General features: G+C 37.6%; 1 protein-coding gene across 3 annotated transcripts in view; it reads right to left on the reverse strand.

The window, feature by feature from the left end:
- The window catches only part of rai14 (retinoic acid induced 14), a 51,444-nt gene that overhangs the window by 14,266 nt on the left and 9,643 nt on the right, over positions 1-27,535 (reverse strand). For 2 of the 3 annotated variants that reach the window (XM_028463034.1, XM_028463035.1), the window contains exons 3-8: positions 9,264-9,394; positions 5,949-6,037; positions 5,805-5,869; positions 4,313-4,370; positions 4,053-4,123; positions 21-127 (exon numbers count right to left, since the gene is read on the reverse strand). In XM_028463034.1, the coding sequence (XP_028318835.1) occupies positions 21-127; positions 4,053-4,123; positions 4,313-4,370; positions 5,805-5,869; positions 5,949-6,037; positions 9,264-9,394 (521 nt within the window). Of the gene's footprint in view, positions 1-20; positions 128-4,052; positions 4,124-4,312; positions 4,376-5,804; positions 5,870-5,948; positions 6,038-9,263; positions 9,395-27,535 lie in introns of those variants that run through there. The other variant, XM_028463036.1, reaches the window with a different exon arrangement.

Here is a 27,535-nt window from a genome sequence, read left to right on the forward strand (position 1 = left end):
ACCGGAGGTCGGTCTGTTACCTGCCGGCGTTGTCGGAGGTGTTGATTTCAGCGCCACAGTCCAACAAAGCACCGCAGACATCAGCGTGACTGTGTTTGGCTGACAGCAGCAAACAAGTGCAACCGTCCTGAAGGCAAAAGCACATCAATCATGGAAACATGAAAGGATGACACATGCTCACATAAACACCCACGCAAAACACATTTGGTCTGACATCAGAAAGCTGACTCAACGCTACGTATGGCAGCTAGATGTGTGAAAGGTTTTAAAATGTGTCTCCTTACAGTCCAGCAAATCAGCCGTTCTCAACCTTTTGAGCCCGGGGACCCCCACTGTACCCGAAGGTGGTTGAACACAGACCTGAACATTCTAGAACAGTCATGTGGGGACAGGGCCATCTATAAGGGGGAATAAATGGGAGAGCTTTTGGGGGCCCATCCATAAAGTCAGCAAATTGATCCCCCATTGTTCTATGAATCTGTGATAACCACATTGATTTGATAAAATGAGTTAAAAGGGACCTAAAATGCAATAAAAAGGGTGTGTTTTGTCCAAAGAGGCTCAATAAGTTGTCCATTTGCAACAGGACCTCAAATATGACCCCTAACCTCATACATCAGTTTCTTATATTCATCTCAACATGCTGATTGGCTAAAACTGTCATGTATGGCATCTTATTTGATCTATAATACCTTGAAAAATCCAAACTGTGAAATAACAACCTGGAATCAACTCGAACATTAAATAAAGGGCTCAGGAGGACACTGTCACAACGTGTGTGTCGGCACTGAGCATAGTTTTAGAGAAAGTCAGTGTGTTTCCAAGCTTCCTCACACGCACACACACACACACACACACACTGCAGCTCTGTGTCAACTTGCCTACAATTACTACAATACAAACACTGTATTTTGTGTTTTATCTTGATCAGGAGTTCAGTGTGTGAGGATGTATGCTAGCTCACAGGTGTGGTGATCCTCTGTAAACAGTATTTAACCTATGAAGAAGGAAAACTGAAGAACACAGGGAGCATACTGGCCTTGCTTTTTCTGAAACTACCGGTATTTTGGTAATATTAGGTTTCCGCACATTTTAGATGAAACGTTTTGTGCAGATTTAACTGTTTAAAGGTCAAGTATTATGCTATTTTTCACCCATCTCCATTTGTTCTAAGAACCCCAACAACATAGTATTTGAGGTTTATTTCCCCAAACTCGCTTGTTTTCCAGAGTTTTAGCCTCTGAAAAGTCACTTTCAGACCGCTCCTAAAAACAGGCCATTTTGGGGCCTTCATGCATAAGCATGAGTGGGCGTGTCTGCAGAAGCCGACTTCATGCCACAGCTTTATTATTGTCTTTCACTATCCAGTGTATCCACACACTCTTGTTATTGTTTTCAGCCAAAAAAACTGCACATTACAGTAAAACGCAGCTATTTCAGTGGCTATTGTGATTGTGAGTCCGACAAACGCTGCTTTATCACAGCAGCAGTAAATCATAAACAGTCACTTCCTTCTCCGCCTCACCTCTTCTGACCACAGGAATAGCCCATTGAAGACGCGATAGTCCATTGTTTTGTCCTACCGCTGCGTCACAGTGGCTTACAAAACATGTCAGATCATCCCATAAAGACGATACGAGGCGTATACGGCTGCTAAAAGTGAAACTGGTCGTGAGCGCTCACGCTGCGCTTTGGATTATCTATATGCTGAACGTAAAGATATTACAGTAACTGTGATATTAACCTGCTTTTGCCATGTTTGTTTAACCTGTGCGGTAGTTTGAGAGGGAGGAGCCCACATTCTTATGTAGGGTAGGAGGAGACAGGTTTGTAAGGAGGAGTTTCCCCCTTATGAGTCATAAGGCGGCAAACATCCAACACACCTGTTTGGAGCTCACTTTTTTACAAAATGTGGTATAGGAAGGGAGGGAGGAAACAGAACTTTTTCAACTTTGGTCCTCTGAATGAGGCTAAAGGAATTAATATCACTGTATAACAAAACCATTATTAAGTGATTTTTCATAATACTGCCCCTTTAAAGGTAACTTCTGAACTTTTCCTGATGCACAGTAGAAACAACAACACACTTGAAGCTTGTGGTATCCTCTTGGGTTTTACCCTCACAAGATTAAGGGCAATTATTCTACGATTTTAGAAACTGGGATGGGCTCTGAGTCAGCCCGGCTCGGGATGAGCTGGTACAGACGATGCTCGGATCAAAACTCCTGATTTACCCACGTAATGTAGGAAAGCCAAACGATTACCTAATGAGCAAACCAGACTCGCTTCTATCACGTTACTTTTCTCTTATTGTGAGAAGAGAAAAACATGTTTTTGCCCTGCTTTCCAGCCTTCTACGGCAAATCCCAACAAGATCGTTGGTTCCATGCTGGGAATAATTGCCAAAAAACCCACTTACAGTGGCAGTAAACAATGAAGTCCTGGCTACACTAATTAGGATATGCACCAAGCTACATGCTTAGAGCCTGTGTGCTAACCACTGAACCAGCCCAGGAGTGAGTCACACTTAAATTGGAAACACACTGTCTGGTACACAAGTTGTAATTTTGCAACATATTTAAGTTGCAGGATTATGATTCACCGTCAAAATTTACAATCCTTAAAGCAAAACTCTTCAGGAACCGAGACATAAAAATGATCATAATACTGTAGCATATGTAAATAGACAGTTGACATAAAGACGCAAATTAGACATTTTATTATGTTCATGTTATGACGAGATAAACCAAAACCTGGGAAGAATAAGGACCTTATTTTCTATAACTGTTCCTGTTTTCTATCTGTTACTGTTTACAGGCTTGATTTCCTTGTCGAGCTTCAAACAAAAGATGAACCACTGAGCTTTTATCTCAGCTGTGGGGCAATATGAGATGTTTTGCAGCTGCAAACACACAACTTCACAGCATATCTCACTCATTTATCTGAGCAGAGTTGGGTTACACATATTTAATTTGCTATAAACCTTCTCTGTCTGGCATGTGTTAGGCCTGGCAGAAGAATCCTTCCACATCACGCTGTGTGTTCATTTGAGTTAAATATAGATTAAGTTCAGAAACATGTTACAGCTGTAAGATGAGCTTAAGGCAAAACAAAACAAGCTAGCGTGATCTGCTCAACATAGAAACAGCCATGTGTGCTCTGTATCTGCTAACAGGACACAAAGCCACACCAAACTTGCACCTGCAGAAGATTATTGCAAACGCTAAACTTTATTCCCGCCTGGGACATAACTTAGAAATAGTTCCAGCAAGATTCATTTAGTCTTCTTTTTGAATAGTATGTTAAGTTGAGGTTTCGTTTAGTTTCGCTTTGAGTTTGACAAACGTGAGCTACATCGTGGCGATCATGCCGGAAAGTCAGTGTAAACAAATTTGGATTTGGCAGAATCCAAAAGATGGCTATTTGTGCCAGTGGATCACTATGAACAAACGGGATGTGTTTATCACCAACAGATCAAGCCAGGAGTGACATTAAGGAACTGAATGATCAACTACTCTATTCCACTTTTTTGACAAGCTATTTCTCCTTTTGCTTCCACACGTACACGCATGCACGCACGCACGCACGCACGCTCACAACAAAAGCGCACACAAACTCGGATGCTCACACTCCACTGGCTAAAAACCACAGGCACGGTACGTCGCTGCAATGGAGACCGCATGTCTGCGGCCTGAGAACAGAGTTCCCACACTACGATTTAACAAAACACACACGCACACATGGGTCGGACCCTGAAAACCTTGACTTTAAATCTCTGTTATGGCAATATTTCGCATGCAAAACATTTTAGTAAAGAAATGCAACTGTTGTGAAGGTAGAATATAACAGAAACTGATCATCAGTGTGTGTCATCAGGAAAAGGAAAAAAAATGTTTCTAAATTCTGGACTGAAAACAGACACAAAATATTGTTTTTAACTGAATGAAGCATTTTTGTGGTCTTCCCTCTGTTTCAGAGGCCCACTAGGAAATGTGCCAGGAAAAATAAGTCTGAGGAGGAGAGAGTGGAAGCAATCATAAAAAAGTACGTACTGCATCCTTCAGATTGATGGAACTTTTGAATTCACACAGCAGTTGAACTATCTGGATGTTCCCAGCGGCAGCTGAGGGGTAAAGAAAACACAACCCAGACTGAACGACACAAACATTACCACGCAGAACCTAATGTAACATTAATCTACATTTGATGATGATACAATCATCCATCTTGTAAGACATTTTCTCATGCTCTTCCTAAAGCCTCCAGTGAAGGCTCATTGGTCTAATTACTAACCCTAGACACTGAAACTTACCAGCGTGATGAAGAGCAGTCTTTCCTGAGCTGTCCACTGCGTCAACGGGATATTTACCCTAAATGATGACAAAGAGGAAGTCTGTTAATAGTTACTTGTGACAATTGCATGGGTGGGGGATTTTAATGTAATTATAACACACGACACTTCTCCGTACTAAATAACTTTAAAGTTAACATGTTTTCTGTTCTTCTTACTGGAGGGTAAAAAACTCAATTCAGGGAAGAACACAAACTGATTTATGGTTAGAGATACTTCAGAAAGTACGTTGCATCAGACTGAGGCTTTTGTTTCTTCAGTTTCCCACTGTCTGTGTGTGTTTTCATGCCCGACTTCATCTGCTGAGATAAGGTTTTTCTGCTCAAACAAACCTGACACAATAAATGAAGCAAACCAACTGCCCTTTTTTCTGACATTTTAAATCTGCTAGGGACAACACATACTGTATATATTTTTGTTATCAGATAAAGACATAACGTAGGCCTCATAAATCAAGAAATCAAAGACCAAAATGTGAAAAACATTGAAATTGCAGCTCCAAAGTCTGTTTTTTTATCTCCGCCCGGTTTGTTGACATAGTCGGAAAAGTTTCACGCATTGCATTGTGGGATGTGGAGTCACGTAGATGGATGCATAGAAGTGTTTTTACTTCTGCCAAAGTGACTTTCCAACACATTTCTGGTGTTTTCATGGAAGAAAATGGTTTCAAGCTAGAGAAAGAATGAAGTAAAAACACCAGAGAGAGTTAAAAATTAACCAATGAAAGCATTAAAAATATGGGTTTTATAATGTTTATTTTTTTTAGTTAAAAATGGTCATCATAATAATGATGATGGAAATGATCTTGATTAGAACATCAACTGAAAATACAAAGGTTAGTCTTGGTCCCGCACCAGGTGGGAGGTGACCGGAAACGATAAAAATAATTGAAATAAATCTATTCAGGAGGCACTAAATACGGATTCTTTCCACTTATTTACAAAAAGAGATTATTTAAAATGTGTGTTATCACTCCTGCATTCCATCACTTGGATTCAGAACTTTTCCGACAATGTCAATAAAGCAAGTTTTGGTTTGTGTTTTTAGTTTTTACACATTTTCTTCTTTTCTGCATCACACATACTATCAATAACACATGATGTCATTCCATTGCTATTTCATGACATATTTTTGGTTTTAAAACCTATTAAATTGGAACTAAAAAAATCTCAGTATAGTGTGTTGATGGAATTTTGTAATAGAGATTTGGAATGAAAGAGATTTGACCATTCCCATTGTTTTCAGGAAACAAAGCACAAGGAAAATGGTTCAGCAGCTTGTTCTACCTTCAATGTGTGCTACTGGTAATCAAACACATGGCTTGTTATGCTGTAGTAGGATTTTTAACACAATAGAAAAATCATTTAAAAATGCGGAAAACTGGAACGTCATGACATTTCATGAAAAACAAACCCATCCCTAACCGTATTTTATAATATTGAATGTGTCCAACCTGAAGAAGCTTTCTGCAGCATTCAGCATGATTGTGTTTGGCAGCGAGGTGTAAAGGACCAAAACCTGTTCATTGGATGAAAGAAGATATGTGTTAGGATTTATCAACACATTTATTGACTTTTTTTTTTTTTTTTTTACTTACCAGCACCATCAATGATTGACAGGTCGGCTCCATGAGCCAATATGGCAGATAGACAGTCTGTGTGACCACGAGCAGCTGCTACATGAAGACTACACACAAATCAAAGAAGAGACTTTATGTTTAAAAACATACTGATAATGGCTGTTTAGATTTTATTTTCATTTCTTTTTTTTTTTTTGTTGCACTTTTTGCTACAACGCATTACAATAACAACCATACCAGTGGACCTAAGCTAAATCTGTTGACAAAGACGCCTCATGGTTGGTGGATGCACGGTATTATTTAGCACCCTGGCTAGTCAAAAATGCTCTTTGTGTGAACAGCGTGCTTGTGTTTGTGCATACACTATATGTATGCAGCAGTCAATCAATACGACTCCTTTCTACCTCAGAGGGCAGAATGAAAGGAACCGTACACATAGCCCTCTCCACCACACTAACTTGCATACACAACAATGCCACATGCCTCTCAATCAGCTTTCATCTCCATAGAGATACGGCAGCGTCGGCCACTTTGTGAATCGTGGAAAGAATGGAGTAGTTTGATTCCAAACCACGTTCAGTGTAAGAAACAAAGGCTCTGAAAAAAAACGTGTGTGTGTAAGTGTGCAGTTCTGAAAATGTCAAGGGTATGAACTAGCGGGGAAATAAAAGAGTCTTTGTGTTACTTTTAGCATGCGAGGATCTGCATATGTGCTTGGATGTTGCTAACACTGTGTGAACCGCTCAAAGCTTTAAGGTCAGTGAGTGTTAGGTTTCAGAAAGGAAAGAGGTCAAATATTAACACTCAGCTTCAATGTTATTCACTATGTGGAACATGTGGAAATCAGCCATCACTGCTGAAACAGGCAGGATCACAAAACACTGAGTGTCAGGGAGGCTGAGTACGGCTGTTTAAACATTTATTCAGCAGGGCTTATTAGTTTCACTTAAGCTGCCCACTAATGAAAATGACATTTCAACATGTCAAATGTGAACTGAAGATATCTTTAAAACAATTTTGACATGTAGTAAGCAGGATTATGGTCACGATAACCAGCATTTTTTTCCAATTACAAATCAATTCTAATGATTATTTTTCCCCTGGAAGTCAATTACAATTACGTTCTCAATTACTAAGGTTCACATACAATTTTTCATTTATATATAGCGTTGTGATAATTGTATGCAGGTTTTTTTAATGTGTACAATGTCATTTCAGCATCTTTACATTTATATTTTGGTGCATTTATTGTAATATCTTATGTAAAAGCCCAACTAGGGACAAGAGTTGGAATTTAGCAATAGGTAAAAACTTTTTGAACAAAACATGAGTCACATTCACAGTATTTTTAATCTTTGTATCATCCCTATTAGGGATGTAACGATTCACTCAACTCACGATACGATTCGATTCACGATACTGGGTTCACGATACGATTCTCTCACGATTTATTTTACAAAATGGGACCGTAGACAAATGATGATATAATATAAAATATTTAGAAAATACTATTTTATTTTTATTTTTCATTGTCAGAATCCCTTGATAAACTATTCAAAACAATGCAATTTAACTAAAAATAAATCTTGAATGAAATAAATAAAGGAATAATACAAATGAAGAAGAAGCCTTAATTTTTATTCTGGTTCTATAGTAAACAATGCAAAACTGCATAATGGTTCTTTTTCTTTTTAAAAGTGCAACTTAAAATGTTTTTTGTGCCTTAACAATTGGACTTTTTTAAAAAAAACAGTCATTGCGCTGTATTACTGTACATCAGATATTTGTTTGGACCAGCAGAGGGCGCTGGTAATCCGGTGGTCGGCCGGCATGTAGCTATTCCAGCAGTGAAGAAGAGATGCTACGTGCTAGCAGACAGAGCTAATAGAAAAACATGACTTTTACAGATATTCACGCAATATTACAGATATTCTTTTGGTGCTAAAGGGGTAAGGACTTTATGAACATGTTTAAGAGTAGAAGGCGGCCAGAAAGAGAGTTGTAGGAGATTCCGCCCGCCGCCTCCACTTCTGGACCAGAGAAGGGTAAATATATAGCGCCCTCCGCTGTTAATTTAAGTACTGCTATTCATTTTTCAGAGAATCGATATGAACCGTGATACTATGAATCGATTTTTAACTGCCTTACAATTAGTCGTTACATCCCTAATCCCTATATAAATATATTCAATTATATCCTACCTCTAATCCACCAACCACCTGTTTTGCGTTTAAATAAATTGTAATTGACAGTTTTTACTAAATTTCCATGGCAATTACAATTACAAAGTGCATTTTCTGAACTCATTTATAATTCAATTACGGTTACAACAGCAACAGATTTTTAAAATTACAATTACAATTATAAATACCCCATCATTTTTAATGAATTACCAATTTTACAATTAGAATTGACCCCAACCCTGGTAGTAAGTACATTTTAACAAGTCAAAAGTGATTTACAGATATGTCTAATTTAATTTCAGATATTAGATTACGTTCCTTTTTCACATGAAAGAAAAACAATTATAGAATACTACAAATACATGTCCACGTGTCAAAAAATAATTGTGACTGGTGGAAATGTATTTTGCTACTAGAGATAGCAACAATTACATTCTGGATATGTCATTTTGACTAGATGAAATTCCTTTTTTTTTTACATTTAAAATTAAATTCTGAAGGAAGGAATTAAAGATGTTAAATATTGTTACAAGAAATAATCTAATTTTCAATAATCACAATTATATTTTAGATGTCTGAAATGCAATTCTAGATATCTGAAATTACATTCTTACAAGTTACATTCCCAAGGTGACATATCGGTAAATTAATTTTGATGGTCATAATTGGGTTTTAGATACAACATGAATACCTGTATTTATCTAACAACATAACAACAATTGGAGATATCAACAACAGTCATTGTCACAGGTCAACAATCAACAAGTGACATTGTGACTGGTGAGAATATAATTGTAGATATTAATAATTACAAATGCAATTATTCAAAATGACATTGTAGATACTGTATGTTGGCTTGCAATTCCAACTAAACTTTATATTTTTTATTTTGTAATATGGAACCAAATATGAAACAAACAGGGGACTGGGTTGTACAAAAAAGGCCACAAGAATGGATGAAAAGATGAAATAAATATAAAAGTTAGGTAGCACGCTACAGTTTTTGACACAGGTATTGTTCAATGTCTTCGTTTGCGACAATTCCATTTTTTCCAGTATTAATCTCCGTTATTCTTTTGAATGCGGATCGAGTTTATGATTGATATCTCCATTTTTGGTCACAAACTTCACAGTCTGTTATTTCACTTACGCTGCTTTGCCCTCACTGTCCAGTTTGACTGCGTTGGCACCTTTCTTGGCAAGAAGAGACGCAACTTTATCTGCTTCGCCGTGCTCCACCGCAGCAAGCAGCCGCTCGTCATTTTTGTTCCACTCGTGGCTCTATCAGCAGAGAGAGAGAAAACACAAAAATATGTGAATTAAGTCAATCAAAATCAATGCTGCCGCTTCAGACGTATTTTAATGATACACCCTAGTGAGTGACCCGCACAAAAGACATACCATCATTGTTATGTTCACAGACACATGATCAAATCATGTTTGTGCAGCCAAGTTGGCTGAAATGCCCAAAATGTTTTCACAGCGAAAGAATGTTTTTGGCACCAGCGTTTGCCCACACTAAACATTCATCATGAGTGAGAGAGCTACACACACACACACACACACACAGTCTTCCAGCATGATCTAATGTGAGCATATACACCAATGTTCGTACACAAAACAAACACACCAGTGTTAGTATGGCTACGACACTGAAGTCGACTCAGAAAAAGTGGTCTGTTCCCACAAAAAGTAATTGCTATGCAAGCCTGATGATAAAGTGACCCTTCAAAGGCAAGACAAATGTATTTGTATAGCGCATTTCATACACAAGACAACTCAATGTGCTAGTGTTGTAGTAGTCGAGAAGAGACCAAATTTTAAAGGTCTCGGACTCGGAAGCATTTTGACTCGGTCTTGTCTCGGACTCAGGATTTTCCCTCAAGACCGTTCGAGACCAGCACTAATTCCTGCTATGTTTAAACTTTTTTATAATGTGATAATAACACGGAGAAGAACGGGATAAAACAATCCTTTCAGTAAGTAAGTAAGTAGTTTATTTATAAAGCGCTTTTTGCAGATAAAATCACAAAGTGCTGTACAGAGTTGTGCTAAAAGTACAAGTGCAACACAATAGAATAATAAAACAAGAGTGCATAAACAACATTATACGGGGTGGATTCATTCTTTAATCCACCCTGTATAATGACCGCAACCTTCCTTATTGTGACTGAGTGACGTGTGACACACACACACAAGCAGGAGAGAGAGGCGGGAGCTAAACATGTCCGCTAACTTGTTGGTTGTGAAATTTGGTTTCACGAACCACAAATAATACATTTGTAAAAGCACAGCAAAGAGGAAACGCTCTGCGGTGTGTAGGTGACCAGCCATTTAAACACTTGCTGTACATTCAGCTGACATAAAAATCAAATATGTAGAATAATTGTGAATTTATCAGTAGCAGTAGTAGTCTTAATATTTTAGTTAATTTTTTGCAGGCACCTTTTTTGTCCATCAAATGTATTAAAAAGAAACTAAAACTAAAGAGAGAATGTTATTTAACTGTCGAACCTTGTCATAATTTTATTTATTCATATTTTTTTTAAATTGAAAAAAAAAATGTTTATGGTCTTGGTCTCGGTCTCGGCTTGTCTCGATCTTGGTCTTGACTTGGTCTCGGCTCCCGGAAGTCTTGGTCTTGTCTTGTTCTCGGTGCATTCTGGTCTCGGGCAAGTCTTGGTCTCGGATAGTGTGGTCTTGAACACAACACTACAATGTGCTTTACATGATCAAAAAGTGCAACGGAAAACATTCAACAGCTTAAAATCTATAAGAACATTCAATTCAAACCAGGAATGTCAAAGTTATTTTAGTTCAGGAGCAAAAACGGAGAAGTTTGAGGTCAAAACAAGGTGCCACAGATAAAAGGTGGGGAAAATAAGCAATTTCAAAGTAAATGTGCCCTTGTCTGCACTTCCACATAGAAAGGATATCTAAAGTATGTAAGGAAATGACAATATCCAAAGCAATAAGTGACATACATTAGTCTAGAGGTTCCCAACCTTTTTTTGGGCTGTGACCCCATTTTGACCTCATGCCGACCCCAGAGACATTTTTTTTGTCCAAGAATTAGTTTTTGTTCGAGTTCATTAACGTGTCATATAAATACCAAATACAGAGTAGCTACCTCAGATATTTTTATACTGCTTTTTATTTGAACTAGATTTATATTTGAGAAAGTTTAAGGTACAGTTATTAGATATGTAATGTGTGTGATGTGTATTTGAACCAAAAATAATCATTCAAAAAATAGAAAAATAATATTTTAATCCAGGTTGTTTTTAACAATTACTAGACATTTTAGGCGACCCCGAGGTTGAAAAAACACTGCATTAGACCCTGCAGGATCTTCACTTTAAATTTCTTTCATTTTGCAACCAATTATTATGTATTTTGGAGAAATGTCAAATAATTTGAGGAAAAAAGCAGGATTTTGTTGCAACATTTTCAAATTTAAAATGACTGCCATTGTGTGACATAAGCATGGAGAAACAGTGAGTGCTGGCAAATATTGTCGAGTTTCCTTGAATTTGTGTATTTAAAGGGGCTGAAATATCTACAGTTGATTAGTTGATCGATGTAACAGAAGTTCATACTTAGAATAAATACATAAGGAAAAGTTATTTAAGTATAAACAGAGATATTATCCTTGTGAGCCTGACGATTAAGACCGACTCAACTCTTTTTGTGCGCATAAGGACATTTAATACAGTAGCACTGTATTAAATCTGACCTGATGACACAGTGACCTACACAGTAATAACAAGTTGAACTCCCTGACACCATAAATACTTGCAGTGGCAAATTCTACTGTATTTTAGGAGAGCAACAGCTCAGCACACTACAGTGAGCGGTTGTAAATATCATCTGTGGCGAACATCCATATGCTTTAACTGCAATATATTTTTGCACAGCTGCTGGAAAAAACGAAGGGCTATAAAAATCCCGTGTCACCAGGACGGATTGGGTGACCAATGAGCTCTGTAGCCTAATGCGCAAGGTCAATGGCAATAAACTCTAAATAACATTCAAGGTGTTTTACTGACTAAACAAAGTTAAAGAAGACATTCATACACCATGAGCCACGCACATTTTTTTGCTTTTGCTTTTTTGATCAGAGAAAAGGGATTTTAGGTTGTTTCCCTCCCCCAAAAAGATATAACTCAAAGATATCCAGGTGGTTCCAAATGAGAACGTCTCCCACCTGGCTTGAAATAACACATTGTGCATGCTATACACATCACAAAAAAGGAAAAATAAATACGTATAAAATGTGGGAACTTTGGCTGAATATGATTAAATTGTATCGCTTATAACCTTAAACACATGACTAATTAAGGGTCTTTAACAGCAAATGGCTAAATTAACAAATCAGGTAACACTTTACTTTCACTATTCTGCTGTCTTGGGGTGGTGGAAAAAAATCAATAATAAAATAATCACGTTTTTATTGACGATAATGAACCGATTCTTACATTTCCAACCAAGCGAGTCCTCCTAATATTGTGACAGATGTGTTCAAGTATCACAGATAGGTTTTTGTTAAAGATGGTGCAGAAATTGGTGTTTAGATTTTGATGTTTTTAAAAAGTTTTTATAAAATCTTACGTAATTGTTGAATTGTATCAGAATCACTTTATTTATCCCAGGAGAAAATGACTTGTGTCACAGAAGCTCGAGAAATATTACAAATGAAAAGAGTAAACACTAAGCAATGAAAGAAAGAAAAAAGAAAATGTAGAAACTGTTAATTAAATAAGGATTAAATACAAGAGCACATATTACAGTAGAAAAAAAATATCATACTGTATATCAATGCCAAAATATAATACAGAATATACAAGTAGAAACATGTTTCTATTAGTTAAAAGTAGTTAGTGGCTAGTAAAATAGAAACATGATGATTTCCAATGAAATGTTTCAGAAGTGGTCGTTTGAAAATGAAACGATGCACATAACTTAACATGAATAAAGTGTTGCATGTTGAAACTTAAAGCAGAACTAAGTAACTTGTGCTTAGCGCTCCCCCTAAAGGTCCCTTTGGTTATGTCACTGTCATAAACACTACACCCCCCCCCCCCCCCCGCTGCCTGCCCCACCCCACAGCTACCGTCTTGCTCTCCCGAGACGGTAGAAAGCGATGAAAAATCCTAATACAACAGTGACACTAAGGGTGCTTTCACACATATAGTCCCATGTGACCAGTATGAGGAAGAGAGACAAGTAAAATAAATGAATGATGTGGGAGTAATACGGAAGGAAGTGTGGAAATGTGTGTGATATGTTTGTTTGTGTGCTGACAAAGCGGCTCTGAAAATGGATATTTGTGTGTGTGCTGCCTGATGGAGCGCTGGGTTGCGAGTGTGTGTGCGTGCCTGTCGCCGCCACGACGGTACGTGATTGCTGTGTGCTGCTGCTGAGCTTTCACTGCATGGAGTTGCTCCGTTCCATGGACAAAGGTCTTCTTTTCCTTTTTTGCTGGTTCCACCATGATAGAATTTAGAGAAAAGTGAATTTGTAGACAACCGTGTGCAGCCACGGGGCTGGTCATAATCTAGCATTAGTTTGTATGGGACTGCCGTAAAGCAATACGTCTTGCCACCGGGTCGGAGGCAGCAAAGTTGCAAGTGCGGTTTTCTGGCCAGACAGCAGGGGGGATGAAAGACCCCCCAATCACCCCATAAACACTTGTATTACCCTCACAGGAACTACGAGAAGGATTTATTAAGGTGAAAAAGTGACTTAGTTCTGCTTTAATTATTTCCTACCTTTTTAAGTGAATGCTAGAAATGCTTCATATCTTCCCCTATAATTAAAGTAAAACAGTGAAATCTCTCGTCAATCATCATAAAAGTTTAAAATTTGTAATGGAATTGAGACTTCAATAATTGGAAAATGAGAGGCTGATTAACCACCCCTCCAACTGTCTCACATGATGACCCACAATAACAAAGCTGAATGTGTCCCAAAGTTTATGTCACATAGGGTTGTGGCAATAATTGGGCAGTTTAGTGACTGTATTGATAGTCGTGTGGTTTATTTTTTAAGTCATGTATTGTAGAATCAGGAGCACAGCCTTATGACAACTAGACAGAATACATGGAGCTATATTGGAGGAATTGTAATAAAAAAATGCGTAACTGAAGAAAATTGAAACAAATCAGCAGTTTGCAATTCTCACGTTATATTGCATGTTCTTATCTTGTTTTATGGATATCAGGAAGGGTTGGTCCAACTGATATAATTGAGTACCTTTATGATCCAGAAACTTTAAAACAAACACACGCCTACAAAAAAAAAAAAACGTACAGTTTAGGATAATTCTTAAATGTCACAACCTAGGGCTCTTTGGGAGTCATGGGGTGAAGTTTTTAGCTTTTTCCATCAAAAAACGTGCATGACTTTAAAAACACAGCATCTCTCTGAAAACTGTCAAGCCTGCAGTTGACCCGTGTTGCCTGTAAAATCTCATGTTTTAATAATAAAAATTAGAATAGTTTAGTTCATTTAATACTGCACATTGGGAAAAAAATATAGACCAGACCCCAACCAAAGAAATGGCCACACTGGCATGAATAGAAAACACTTAAGCACCCTGAGGCATGAATGTACCCAATGGCATTTGTGATTTTAATGGGCTCAGCAGAAAAGAAACCAAGGCCAACCACTATAGCATCATGACACCAAGAGCATTAGACGACATTGTATTGGACAGGTTTAAGTGGAGCGGAATGCACTGCTCCAGTTTCAGCCCGGGACCAAACCAACACCATCACAGGAGGGCTGATTGAATAATTTACTGGCAGAGATGGTGCTAAATCAGCATGACAAAACATGACTAAGCAGAGTTTTGCTCAACAGCACAATTAACAAGTGGATTTTAGAAAAGTCTCTTGTGTCGTAACAAAATGGGTGGCAAGAAGGGTTTAGAACAGAAATGGGCAAACGCTGTCCCAATGGGGGCCACAAAAATGTTATTGTCTGATTTGAGGGCCACATCAACATTCATGTTTGCATTTAGAATAATAATAACCAATCTGAGCATTAACACAGGAAAGAAGAAAGGGTTTGTGCATTTTTGTTGTTGAGCTGTGTTTTTGGAGTCATTTTTGTGTATTTATCTTTAATGTTGTGTTTTCATTTTGTGTATTTTTGCAGTTTTTTTAAGTTTTTTCATAATTTTCTGCCGTTTGGTGTGTTTTTGGAGTCATCTTGTGCATCACATTTACTTTTGGGAGCCACGCAAAATGAGATTGAGGGTTACCCATGTTTGGTTGACAATATCCCTATTTTAGTCTTTTCTTTTGAAACTTGGAAACAACAAAGGGAGTGGCTCAGTCGAGATAGTTTTTGAAGCTTTAGGTTAAAGCTTACCTCTTACAGATAAAAGCTTTTGTGTACAAAATAAGTTTTGATCTCCTCATATGATTTTCTTCTGTGATGTTCAGGCAGCTTCAGCTTTAGTAGCTTTCTAACTATGATAATGTTTGCTTCTCTTGTAACATATGCCATAAGTTATAACGCAGAAGTTTAGCATAATTTGTTGATAGAAAATCAAATATGGACATCTGCCATTTGTTGGCTTTAAAACTGTTAAACCTGTTTTAACAGTCAAAGCAAAAGTCAACAGCAAGAGCAAAGAAAAGCTGTTTGGTAAAGAGGAAGTTGGCAATTTTTATGGGCGCAACCCACAAACTACGTAAGCTCTGATCCCACAAAAGCATGTTGCTCACAAATGTAAAGACACGTTATCTCTCCTTATTATTCCGCTTATTCTTATTGTGTTTATAGGTGTCAGGCTTTTTACAACCATGTGCAAAACATTTTTGCTCATTCCGTGAGTGCATTGTCTTACAGCACATCATGAGTAAGAGTGTTGTCCTCCTGTGGGTCCCACCAGGAAGGGAGAAGGGTTGTCTTTTCCTCTCCTGCTCTCAGTTCAGCTTCCTTTGACTCTCTCTGTTCTTTGCCGTCACATTCCCTCTCCAACTCTATCTTTGGCAGAAGTAGGTTGTGTTTACAGTGAGTTCAGGGTGTGTGTTCCTTCTCTGTCTTTAGCATGACACTCATTAAGACACAGAAAAAGAGTGCTGATAATGCTAAGTGTTTCCTGTTTGTCCTAGCCCGGGGCACAACACAAGGACATGAGAGCAATACGTGTTAAGTGAGCGGAGATGTTGTCAGGAACAGTTACTCAAGTCCAAACAGTAACTTGTAGAGTCTTGAAAGCATTAAAGAGAAAAGAAATCAGAAGAATCTGTGACTGGACATCTTTCCCCCACTTTTATATATTTTCCTCAGTTTCCCTGACAGAATAACAAACATCAATCAGGAAACAGCAGTTATTGTTTTACATTCTGTATATTTGTAGAGTTTAACCACTAAAAGCAGGCCGGAAAGCCTTTACTTTAGATAAATAATGTACAGTATTTCCAACTAAAATTGGAAAAAAATAACATTTTTGTTGATCTCCAGATAAAGAACTGTTTGTTCTTCTTTGATTTTCCATCTGCACTCTTAAGCGTCCACGTACCTGCCAAATCATTTAGACAAACACTGGTTGTCAGGGTTTAGCCGCAGATAAAATCCACCTGATAAGCAAGTGCAGTTCTTCTGATGTTGTGCACTTTGTGGATTCAGGTGGAACAGAAAAATGCAGCACATGTTACACTAATCTTTTCTCAGGATGTTGAACGACTGGCCGTTGCCAAACTACGGGATGGGGATATCCAGGAATTACCATTCCAGATGTCTTTTCATGGATTAAAGAGGAAATTTGATTGGACAGTACTGAAAAAAAAATCCTGTAAAATAAGGACATGTGCAAGATAAATTATCCAAACAAAGGTGATCAAGCTTGTAATTGTCAAGAAATCTTGCCTCCCACTGTGTTTGAGAGACAGCTCGACCACAGAGTCAGTATTTGGGTGAGAAAGTATTTTTAAAAAAAAAAAAAAAGGAATTGGAGGAAAGAAACTGTGTGACTTCATGTGTGACATGAAGTCACACAGCTTTTTGTAATTATTCACTTGTAAAAAAAAATGCAAATAAAAAACCCAAAGCAATACAGCAATAAAACATTTATGGATGAGAATAGAAAGATTCATATTTTTTTGTGTCAAGTTGTCTCAAGGCTTTCTTTTTCCACCTCACACACCAGCGTCGATTTATTATAATACTACTGTACTGGTGTAAAAGGGATTACATGGAGATGAAGGAGAATAATAAATGCTCATAATAATAGAAAGTAGGTTAAGGGAGAAAAAACCCTGACTTCAATCCAAGAGCGCTTCGTGTAGACTTAATATTAAGACAGAGGTGTACAGTACGGAATAAATGGTAGTAAAATAAGAGAGGAAAATTTGCAAAGAAAACGCAGACATGCAGTACGTTAGCCCTGCTCTTTGATCAGCAAATCTCACATCTGCAACAAAGCATCTGCTCAAATATCCTGCAACTATGCATCGTTTCTCATTGGCCACAGCTGAATCTGCTTAGAGCCTTTAATGAATCACTGTACTTCAAATGACCTGCACAATAAGAGCCATGAAGAGTTTTTCTTAGTTAGGAAATCTTTCACAAAAGTTATCTTCACATACCAACCAGACCTTAGCAGCCATGTTCTTGTATAAGAATCATTGAACTACTGCAGTAAAATTCCCATTTCACACACATGTACGTCAGTTGATCTAAAGATAACTATTTATTGTTCTAGATATCTTTAAAGCTGCTGGACATTAATGGTCAAGAACATTTTTGAATCAGGTAAAGACATACTGTAGGTGTCAATAGCTAGGTTTCCATTCCAGTTTTTTGCAAAATTAAAGTGATATTTCTAAAATTTCGACCAAGTATAATTTGCGCTTTGAACGTGTTTCTATTGAAGGTTGTTTAGGCCAGGAATCTCGTCCCACGAGACTTTGATGCTCCAAACCTCCTTATGATTGCATCCCTTTGCTGTTTGCTGTCTAATATAGCAGTAATGTTTTTCTCAAGTATAATGCTAAGAGAAGTGATCATGTGGCCAGGTACGTCATGTCCTGTGACGTGTACTTGCGAAAAAAGTGTTTTCATTGTGCTTTTACGTAGGGCTGTCACTTTAACATGTTAATTGCAATTAATTCATTGCAGGAAAAATGTACGCGCTAAAAAAATAACGGCGTTAATAGAATTTTTTTTTTTAGCACTCCAAACAGTGCGGAACCAATCTTATTTCAAGAGTTCCCGGTATACCCAAAATACTGATGCACATGCTATAATACAAGTCGGGAGACTACCGAACTGCTGAGCTTCGTTTGCGTTAGTTTTGGCTTTTAAAAACATCGATTGGAAAACTAAAGCCTAGTTGTGTGCAAATTGTGCAAGAAAGAGTTTGCCTTACCACAGGAGTTTTGTAGTCTCCGCTACCACCTCAATGCTAAACATGTAGCAGCTAGCACGGACAGCTAACGCGGACACTCGGACAGTGCTAACTGCTACATGCTGCAACCACGCCGTGACTGACAAATAAACAAACTCATAATATTATTATAAATATTATTATCTGAAGGAGAGCGAAAGCTACAAGTTAGGTGCCAGAAAAGTGTTCTTACTGTTTATGATGTGCTAACTTATAGCACTACATGTTTTATTTCACTTGTATTTTCTATTATTTAGAGATTGAGAAAAAGTACACAGCAATTTGACGCGTACTGTAGCCCTTGGGACTAATCTCAAATACAGAGGAATGTAAATGGCTATGCCAGCATCTGTTCTAGATTGTTAAAAACAAACAATAAATGACTTTATAAAGCCACTTTGATATATATCAATGTTTTGATCTGCCACAATAATGTAATTTAAATGAAAATACCTCAAGTTGAGGGCGTCCCTCAGTATTTTTTTTAGGTGCGATTAAAAAAGAGATTAATTCGATTAATTAATTACATATACAGTATAAACATATATTTCTCTATCTCAAAACTTATGAAAAACCTCCTCACGAAAGTGAAAACTTTTTTGTGATATTTGAGTGTTTTTTTTAGAAATTCAGGTGTTTCCATTGCCAGTTTTTATTGCGCTATTAATAAACGGAAGATCATGTGCTTGAGAAAAAAGGTTTAAAAGGTCAAATTAGTCACCTAAAAGTTTGTGTTCATCTCCACTGTAAGCACACTTTTGCGCATTGCATTGTGGGATGTAAAGTCGCCAAGACAGGTGCATATGAGCGCACATGCAGCCAGGTAGAAATCACTTCCAGCTGTTCTGGGATTGCCAATGTTTGGTTAAGTGAAGCACGCTAATGGAGAGATATCCTGGATATATTTATCCAGCTTCGTTGTACAGCCCCCTCGGGTTGTTTTGTTTTAAAGCATTTAGGTTACAGATCTACACAAAATAAAAACAAATACATTACAATGACAAATACCTGAAGCCTGCATGTGGTACTGTAGCACAGACTTATTTTATTCTATTCTATGTTCCGGTCAATTTTTAAAAAGAGCTTTATCCAGCCATATAAGGCATGCCAAAATAGTGACAACATTGAAATCCACTAAAGGCTGTATCTATGTGGACAAAAGGCTGATGGCATTAGAAACCCCCTTCCCCCACTCCAGTCATTCAAACTAATTGGGAGTGCAAAGCAGGAATGATGGACCCCACCATTTGAGAAGCATTGATTTAGAAGAAACTCTCTTTTTGACATTTTGTAAAACTTTTGACCTTGTACATCATGAGAAAAAACATTTTTTTTAGTGATTGTATGCGTACTATTTGCCCACTAGGTAATTCTTTTGTGTTCTACAACGGTCACAGACTGACAAAAGTGTTTGTTGAACTATTTTGCAGAAGTAAACTCGCGAACATGTGCACAGACTTTAGTGTGTACAAATGAGGTTTTTGTCAATGGATTCCAGCATCTGCCAAGTTCTTCTTCTCGATTGGCTGGACGAATAGAAAATGGTTTAAATCTGTTATAAATAAGGTGACTGTGTAAAAAAAAATAAAATAAAAATGGCAAAGTGCTTTGAAGTCTTCCTTAAAGTTATTTTTAGCGTCCAAGGGATTTATAGAACATTCAACATTCCAATGAAACTCCACAGGCTTGCTGCCAAGCACTGTGGTCATACTAAAACTATTTATCATGTACTTTTTAAAACGCTAGAGTGCAACAATGAATTTAGGTCACAAAAGGGTTGTTACTCAATGCAAATTCAAAACTCAATGCGATTTCAGATGCATAGCTTGCCTCTATAGACCTTTCATTTCCACATGTACTTTTTTTAATTAGCACGAGCTTGTAACTACTGAAAGATCACAGTAATTACTTCTTTATTCACTGCCTTGGTTTACCTCCACTCGTAAAATGTCTTAATAGTTATTCACGAGAATAGAAACCATGAACGCTGAGTGACTAGAGCTCATGCATAGTTGAAGTTTGATTTCACACATTGTGACAAAATACTGTAATGCTGAGAAGTCAATGTTATAAAGTATATTATCATACATGAGGAACTGATTCTCCAGAGTCCTCACAGCTTTAAAGTTCACACATAAGTCTGACGCGGGAACCTTATGGGGAAATGATGATCCTTGAGTGAAAAAATAACTCTCGTGCAACACTTCCTTCTGATACAAATAGCCTTTCCTATCTTATAAATAAACACGACGGAGCTTGGAAAGCAACCGGCCTCAGGGCTGCTGCTCAAAATGTCAGGGAGCAGCTAAGATAAGTTGAGTGAGTTCAAGCTCACAAACACCTGCACATAGTGTGCGAACAAGAACAATGTTAAGTTATTCAAACGTTAATCTGAAGCTTAGCATGATGAAAAGTGGTTTGCTCCAACTTCATAACAAAGATTGAAGTTTGAATATTTCTAATACTTCTATCCAGAAGTAGATCCTTTGATTTTTGTGGGAGTGGATAATGGCCAGAAAAAAAAACGAATTCACGTTCTGAATCAAAAAAGCTCCATAACATAATACGGACATGCCTCACATGTACATTTTGGGACAATATATATTTACACAGAACACAAGTGACTCAACGTACAGAAGCTACAAAGTGTGACAACTGGACAAATCTGTCCACGTTCAACATCTTGCGCTGCGTGTTACGATCCGACGAGTGACCATGTTATCCAATGACTGGAAATGAATGCGGAGCTTCATCTGAACTGTGTTTTTAATGTGTTGTGATGAACAAGTGGTTGAGATTATTGTGACAGGTGTAGTTGTTGATGTATTAGTTGAACTGGTGATCATTTAAGCTGTTGAAACATCACAGCAGAAGCATTACACCTCTTATCACACGGCTGCATGGGATTTGGTGCAAAACGTGAGGACGATTCTCCAGTTGGTGGTAATTAAAGGTTTCACAAACTTTCTTTTGGGACCATATCAAACATTGCCATGGTATTTTGCCCAAGAAATGAGTAGCTGAGGGACAAGCAGTCAGACATGTTAAACTGTCACAACGTAATCCTGCGTGATTTCAGCGGAACCCTCCTGTTCACGCAATTTATCTGATGCATTCAAAATGTAAAACTAATAACAGTAGTTGACTTTATTACCATATTTAGCATGATTTTGGGACGTACCCAGTAAGGTCATCTAAACAGGAAAAGATGATAAAATGGAAACGAAACAGAAAAGTGTAATGTGGCGCCTTGATGCGTAAACCCTAAAACGGAATTGGAGATATTTTGAAACGAAAATCACAGCCACTGCAGAAGCACTGGCTTCCTTCACTGTAAATGTAAATCAGTCTCATCATGAGTGGGTGACCCTCTCTGTTAGTCTTGGGGTGGATTGGTGATGTGGTGTCATGGGTTTTTTTGTTTCTTGTTTTTTCTCGTTCTCTAGTCTGGTTGAAACAGGTACAGATGATTAAGTGAATTTAAAACTCTGTTACGCTCCAGGCAGGAAGCAGTGCCCTGTCTGGGTACATTGCAGAGAAACTGTATCCATAAACCTGTCTGTGACTTCCACTACTTAAATCATTAGACACAGCTAACACACAAACATCTCACTAACATCTGGAAGCACACACAGTTCTCGGAAGAGAGCAACAAATCAACAAGTGCAAAACTAAATGTCTGAGGTTTTTTTTTTTCAGGTGAACCGACTCTCCACCCACTCTCTATTTATCTCCAAGCAAGAATATTGTTTTAGTTGTTCAGAGTCCGCCAAATAAAACAAGCCTGATACTTACTGAGAGTGAGGACCACTCTCTCCAACGTTGTTTCTCACCCTCACTTTCTTCTATACTTTTTAAACCGTCATCTGCAGTCACGCTCAATCAATTCTTGTGGTTTTTTCATTTCTCTTGTCTTTCAGTTCTTCTTTCTCATCATTTTTTCTTTGTTTCTCTTATTTCTTGGAATTTCTCCATGTTCTCACTGTTTTTAAATAAATTCCCTGTAATCGTCCATCTGTTTCTCTGTTACAAACTCAGTTGTCACTGATTAGTTTTGTGTCACTGCATTACTTCATCACCACATGTGCCAAACATTGTGAGTCAGCTCAAACTGGATGTGCAGCTTTCAAATGAGCTCTGATAACCATATCTATTCTCCGTAACGAGATAAAAATGTTCCTAAAAGCACAAACAGGCACACTGAGACACTATACTGATGTGTTACTGTTCAACCAAGGAGCACAGTTGTATTTTTAGATTTACTTATCTATGATTATAAACATATTTGAAAAGCTTGGGCTGTCTCACCTTGAATACAGCCTGCAACACTTAACTTGACTTTGAAATTTTCACCCTTTCAATGACAATTTGAGCCCACTGTGTGTAAAGCAGCTGCTTCCTGCCAGTGTGTCCTCAGTTGTTGTGTACATGTAGTAAGAAATAAGGTAATAATTTATTTTGACCCAAACAGGCCCAAAGCATTTCATAGTTCATTTCTCATAACAATGTATTTGACAGTCCAAGAACTTTTACTTTCACTGTAACTCTTGGGCTGTATTCGACGAGGCATACTCTATACTACGTATATAGTGTATGTGTATAGTATATACTGTATACTATACACATTAAGTATGGATAGGAGGATTAGGATGATACTTCAAAGTTTCCAAGAATACATTTTGAACCTACAACTTAAAAAAACCTGAAGCACGCTGAGGCTAAATATCTTTGTTGATTCGCTACCTTTGAAAGTTCTGAAAGCATTATAAGCGAGAAAGTGACCATGTGGTCATTTGATCCATAAAACTCGCGGAAAACACATTTCTTGCCCACATTTCGCAGATTTTGGGAGATCTGCCATTGTGCTACTGACTAAACTTCTGGTTAACTTCAAAACAAGAGCCCTATTTACGAAAGGGTTAAAAACTAATGGAAGACAAGAAGAGATGCTTTTGTTTTGAAAAGGGGATGTTTGATTTTTTGTTTGAATCTGGTCCCAGGACGATTTTACGTTCCATTCACAATGCATCATGGGGAGGTTGAGTATAACTAGTGTGCCCACCGTCCATACTTGTCTTGATATAGTATACATCCGGGTACTTCTCGCGTATTCAATCTTTCCATACTATCTAATGCATACTCATTTTGGCGTCAGACTTAGTATGAGTTAGGGATGTCCCGATACCACTTTTTCACTTCCGATATGATACCGATATTGCAGCCTTGCGTGTCGGCCGATACCAATATTGATCCTATACGATATCAGCACGAATTATACATACTTTTATGACTTATTTTGTAGTGTGGAATGTTAAAGGCTTGATCAAGTGACGTTACTCAAACAGAAAACAATAGCCAGCATCAGTAGGTTACTGTGTTGGAATGTGAACCACAGTCACCAATGGATAGAAGTGCTGGAGTGGAAAATTTTATCGGAGAGCTTATATCGGTGATTTTAGATGCAGTCCGATAAAATCTGATATTCGTTTTCTGGCTGATATCTGACAGATATCAATATCGGATCGGGACACCTCTAGTATGAGTAGTACATTCGTATGTAAATTCGAACACAGCCTGTGTTTGACACACAAATAAAATCTTATTTAAAAAATAATATGATTACAAGTTTCTTTTCACAAAATTACTTTTACTGTAAATTACACACAAATATTAGGGTAATCAGATTAATTACACCTCTGCAAAATATTACATTTCTAAATCTTACTTTAGGCATGAACTTGAAATTTTTTCTCTCAGATGGATGCAAATTATGCAAAGTGTGCAGTAGTGGGATTAAAATAGCAATAGAGTCATAATTACCCCTTGGGTTGTTGTGCTATCTCCTGCTGATAACAGGCACCACCCTTCCTCCATCTACACCCAGATTAATCCCAGGCTGTCCATGAGCTTTTATTGTCCCTCCCAGGATTAATAATACCCTGCCAATACACAATGAAATTACAAAGCACAACATGCCAACCCAATTCCAACTGTGCCAAATCAAATCCAAGCAAAGTGAGGAAGATGGGGTTCATGGTAAAAAAGAAAAGAAAAAAAAACGTGCAGTAACTGAAAGGCAGCAGCTGGAGGCACATTGTTATTGTGTGACTGCGTTTGGGTTAATATTTGATCGAGAAATTGAGGTGGCGCATTTTTCTCTCATGACTGTATGTGTCTGAGTAAACTACTCAAAGAATGATGGGAAATATTGTTCAGTTCAGTGGTTCAGCCTTCAGCAGAATTAAGGCAGTGTTTGGATGAGCAGCATAGGATTGTTTTTATTTCTGCTGCTCCGCTTAAAATAGCTTAAGAGTTTCATGACAATGCCATTCCTGAAACACGTACAATTGTCTCATCAACCATATCATATTCATACACACACTGACATGCAGAATACACAAACAAACAATAAATGTAGGTCTTATCCTGCAGTGTTTCACAGATGAAGTGAAGCTATTAAACAGCTGTGTGGAATAAGAGGAGACAACATAATCCACACATCAATTAGACATAGTGAGACTGGATGATAACTAGGGTGAGTGTGTGTGCAACTCTGTATGTGTGTGTGTGTGTGTGTAAGATTTGTCTAATCCTTCTTAGTCTAGCAGCTGGGGGAGAAGGTTTAAGCATTTGCAACTGTATGAAAGACCGGTTGAGCATTTACAACCAGAGCTACTGCTAACAAAGGAATGTGCACATTCTAGTGTGCATGTATGCAACTTTTTCTGATGCTCTTTGGTCATATTTTTCCCCCTCCTTTTATTTAGCTCACCTGCTGTTTTGTAAGTTTTGTAAATTAAGCTGATACTGCATGTGCAAGAAGAAGAAATACATCAACAGATAAAAACATAAATCTACATCACTTGTTATAATGAATCTCATAATAAGCCTGCAAAAATGCTATAGTCTTCATCTAGGCTCGACTTTACCAGCCATCAAGGCACAAAAACGCAGGTGGATTTCAGCAATGATGGAAAACATAGTCTTAACACAGAGGTTAGGCTAGATTTAGCTATAGCTTTACTCAGTGTAGGTTTTATCATTCACATTAAGGGTGTGTATTGCCTGGCATCGATTCGTCTCCCGGTACGATACGATATATCCCGATTGTAAAGTCTGAGGCGATTATTGCGATTTTTTTTAAATATATGACTTAAGAAACAACTAATCTGTAAATGTGTACACCTTCATGAGAACATTGTGTATGAAATATATTTTATTGGCATATTTTACAGTCAAAACATTGGCTTTAACATGTCATGTGCCAACAACTTAAAATAAAAAAGCAACAATCTGCCTGTGGTTTTTAAACCAACTTTGACTTTAGTGCAACATAACTGAGGTATATGCCTAGAACAACAAACACATGCAGAAACTTAGTACTTTCTTTTTAGATTTTATTGAAAAAACACAAGCTGGTCAACATGCCCGGGTTTCAGTGCACTTCTTTGTGCAGTTACAAAGTCTCCTGCAGTGGAAAAGACTTTGTTGGTTAAAGGAAAGTTAAAAAAAATTGATATGGTTGCATTTTGAATCGATCCGAGAACCGTGCGACGTAGTATCGCGATATATGGCCGAATCGATTTTTTTCAACTCCCCTAATTCACATTAGTTACACTTTTTATCCATGCAAAAAATGCTTTTCCCATAGGTTTTTGTTGTGGAAATAAAGTCAAATGTTTTCTATAAAACAGAAGGGAAAATGAGCTTTGCAGCTGATCATGGCTGAAAAGGTGATAATGACATGTAGTGTCACAATTTCAGAGTTTTTATTTAAGTGTCCAGTGATATTTAGAAGAATTGTATATATAGATCATACAGTCTGAGCCTGGCCCAAACCTCACACAGCAATGACCAAAACCGACCCGAGTCCGTCAGGCATTAAGGTATTCATGTCTGGGCCTGATATATTTATAATCTCTTTTTTTCCCCTAATACTAATGACACATTTACGTTTGTTTGTGTGGAAAGTCTGCATTTATTGAGCAAATGTAGTAAATTCTGCATTCGGAAATGTCAACAGATCATCCTAATAGCTATCTTTGCTTGAAATGTTGTCAAAATCTACTAAAAAAAAAAAAACTTTATGTGCTAACAGACAAACAAAAAAATAAATAAATGCCTTTAAAAATATAACCTCATTGACGGATGGAGGTACAATACACCAGATGCATGGATGGATGGAGTTTTACAGATTTGCATTACCTTAGAATACACAATGAACAATAGAAAATGATAGTTTATACATATGTATTGTATACATGGTTTAACCAAAATCTCTCGCGCTGAGATTTGATCCTTCCTGGAAACTGGAACACAGTGCGTCTCCGACAAGCACAAACAGTGTATAAGCTCTCTGATTATACGACAGGCTTGACTAAACATGCTCCATGAAAAAGATCTAAAAAGAAATCCCACAATGTTGCGAGAAAGCTCTCAGACAGACACAAACAGAGTCCAGCAGACAGATATGCAAACAAGTCATGCATAGAAATGTGCAACACACGTTAAAAAAAAAAAAAAAAAAAAGAAAAAGAACCCTTGTAAAAAAAAAAATCCGTCTAACCTACTTTGACCTTGAATACCTACACACCTGCTCACAGACTCAGATAAGGCAGCGTTTGAGAAACCCTGGTATGCACAGAATTTTGGTGGACCAGTGTTATGTGTTCCGAATCAGGCACACAGGCGGATGAGGATGCATTTTCAGCAAGAGTCCCTGTTATTATCTCCACTGCATAATCTGAAGGGAGTGGGAAAAAAATATTTTCTGTTTTTTTTTTTTTGCAGCCTTAACACTGTTTAATATCAAAATTGGAAATGCACAACCACCTTCAGCGTAGGAGGGGTTTTCACACTGTGGTCATTTTGCACAGCAGCATTTAGAAAAGTGATCTACTGAGCCCACTGGATATACTTTTATATCTCCAAAAGTCTCCTTCAGATTCAGGACATAAAATAAATAAAATCACATGGCCAAACAGGTTTACTCACCTATAGCTAGCTGCCATTGTTTCAAT

Source organism: Gouania willdenowi, chromosome 12 (genome assembly GCF_900634775.1).
Source record: "Gouania willdenowi chromosome 12, fGouWil2.1, whole genome shotgun sequence".
NCBI lineage: Eukaryota > Metazoa > Chordata > Actinopteri > Blenniiformes > Gobiesocidae > Gouania > Gouania willdenowi.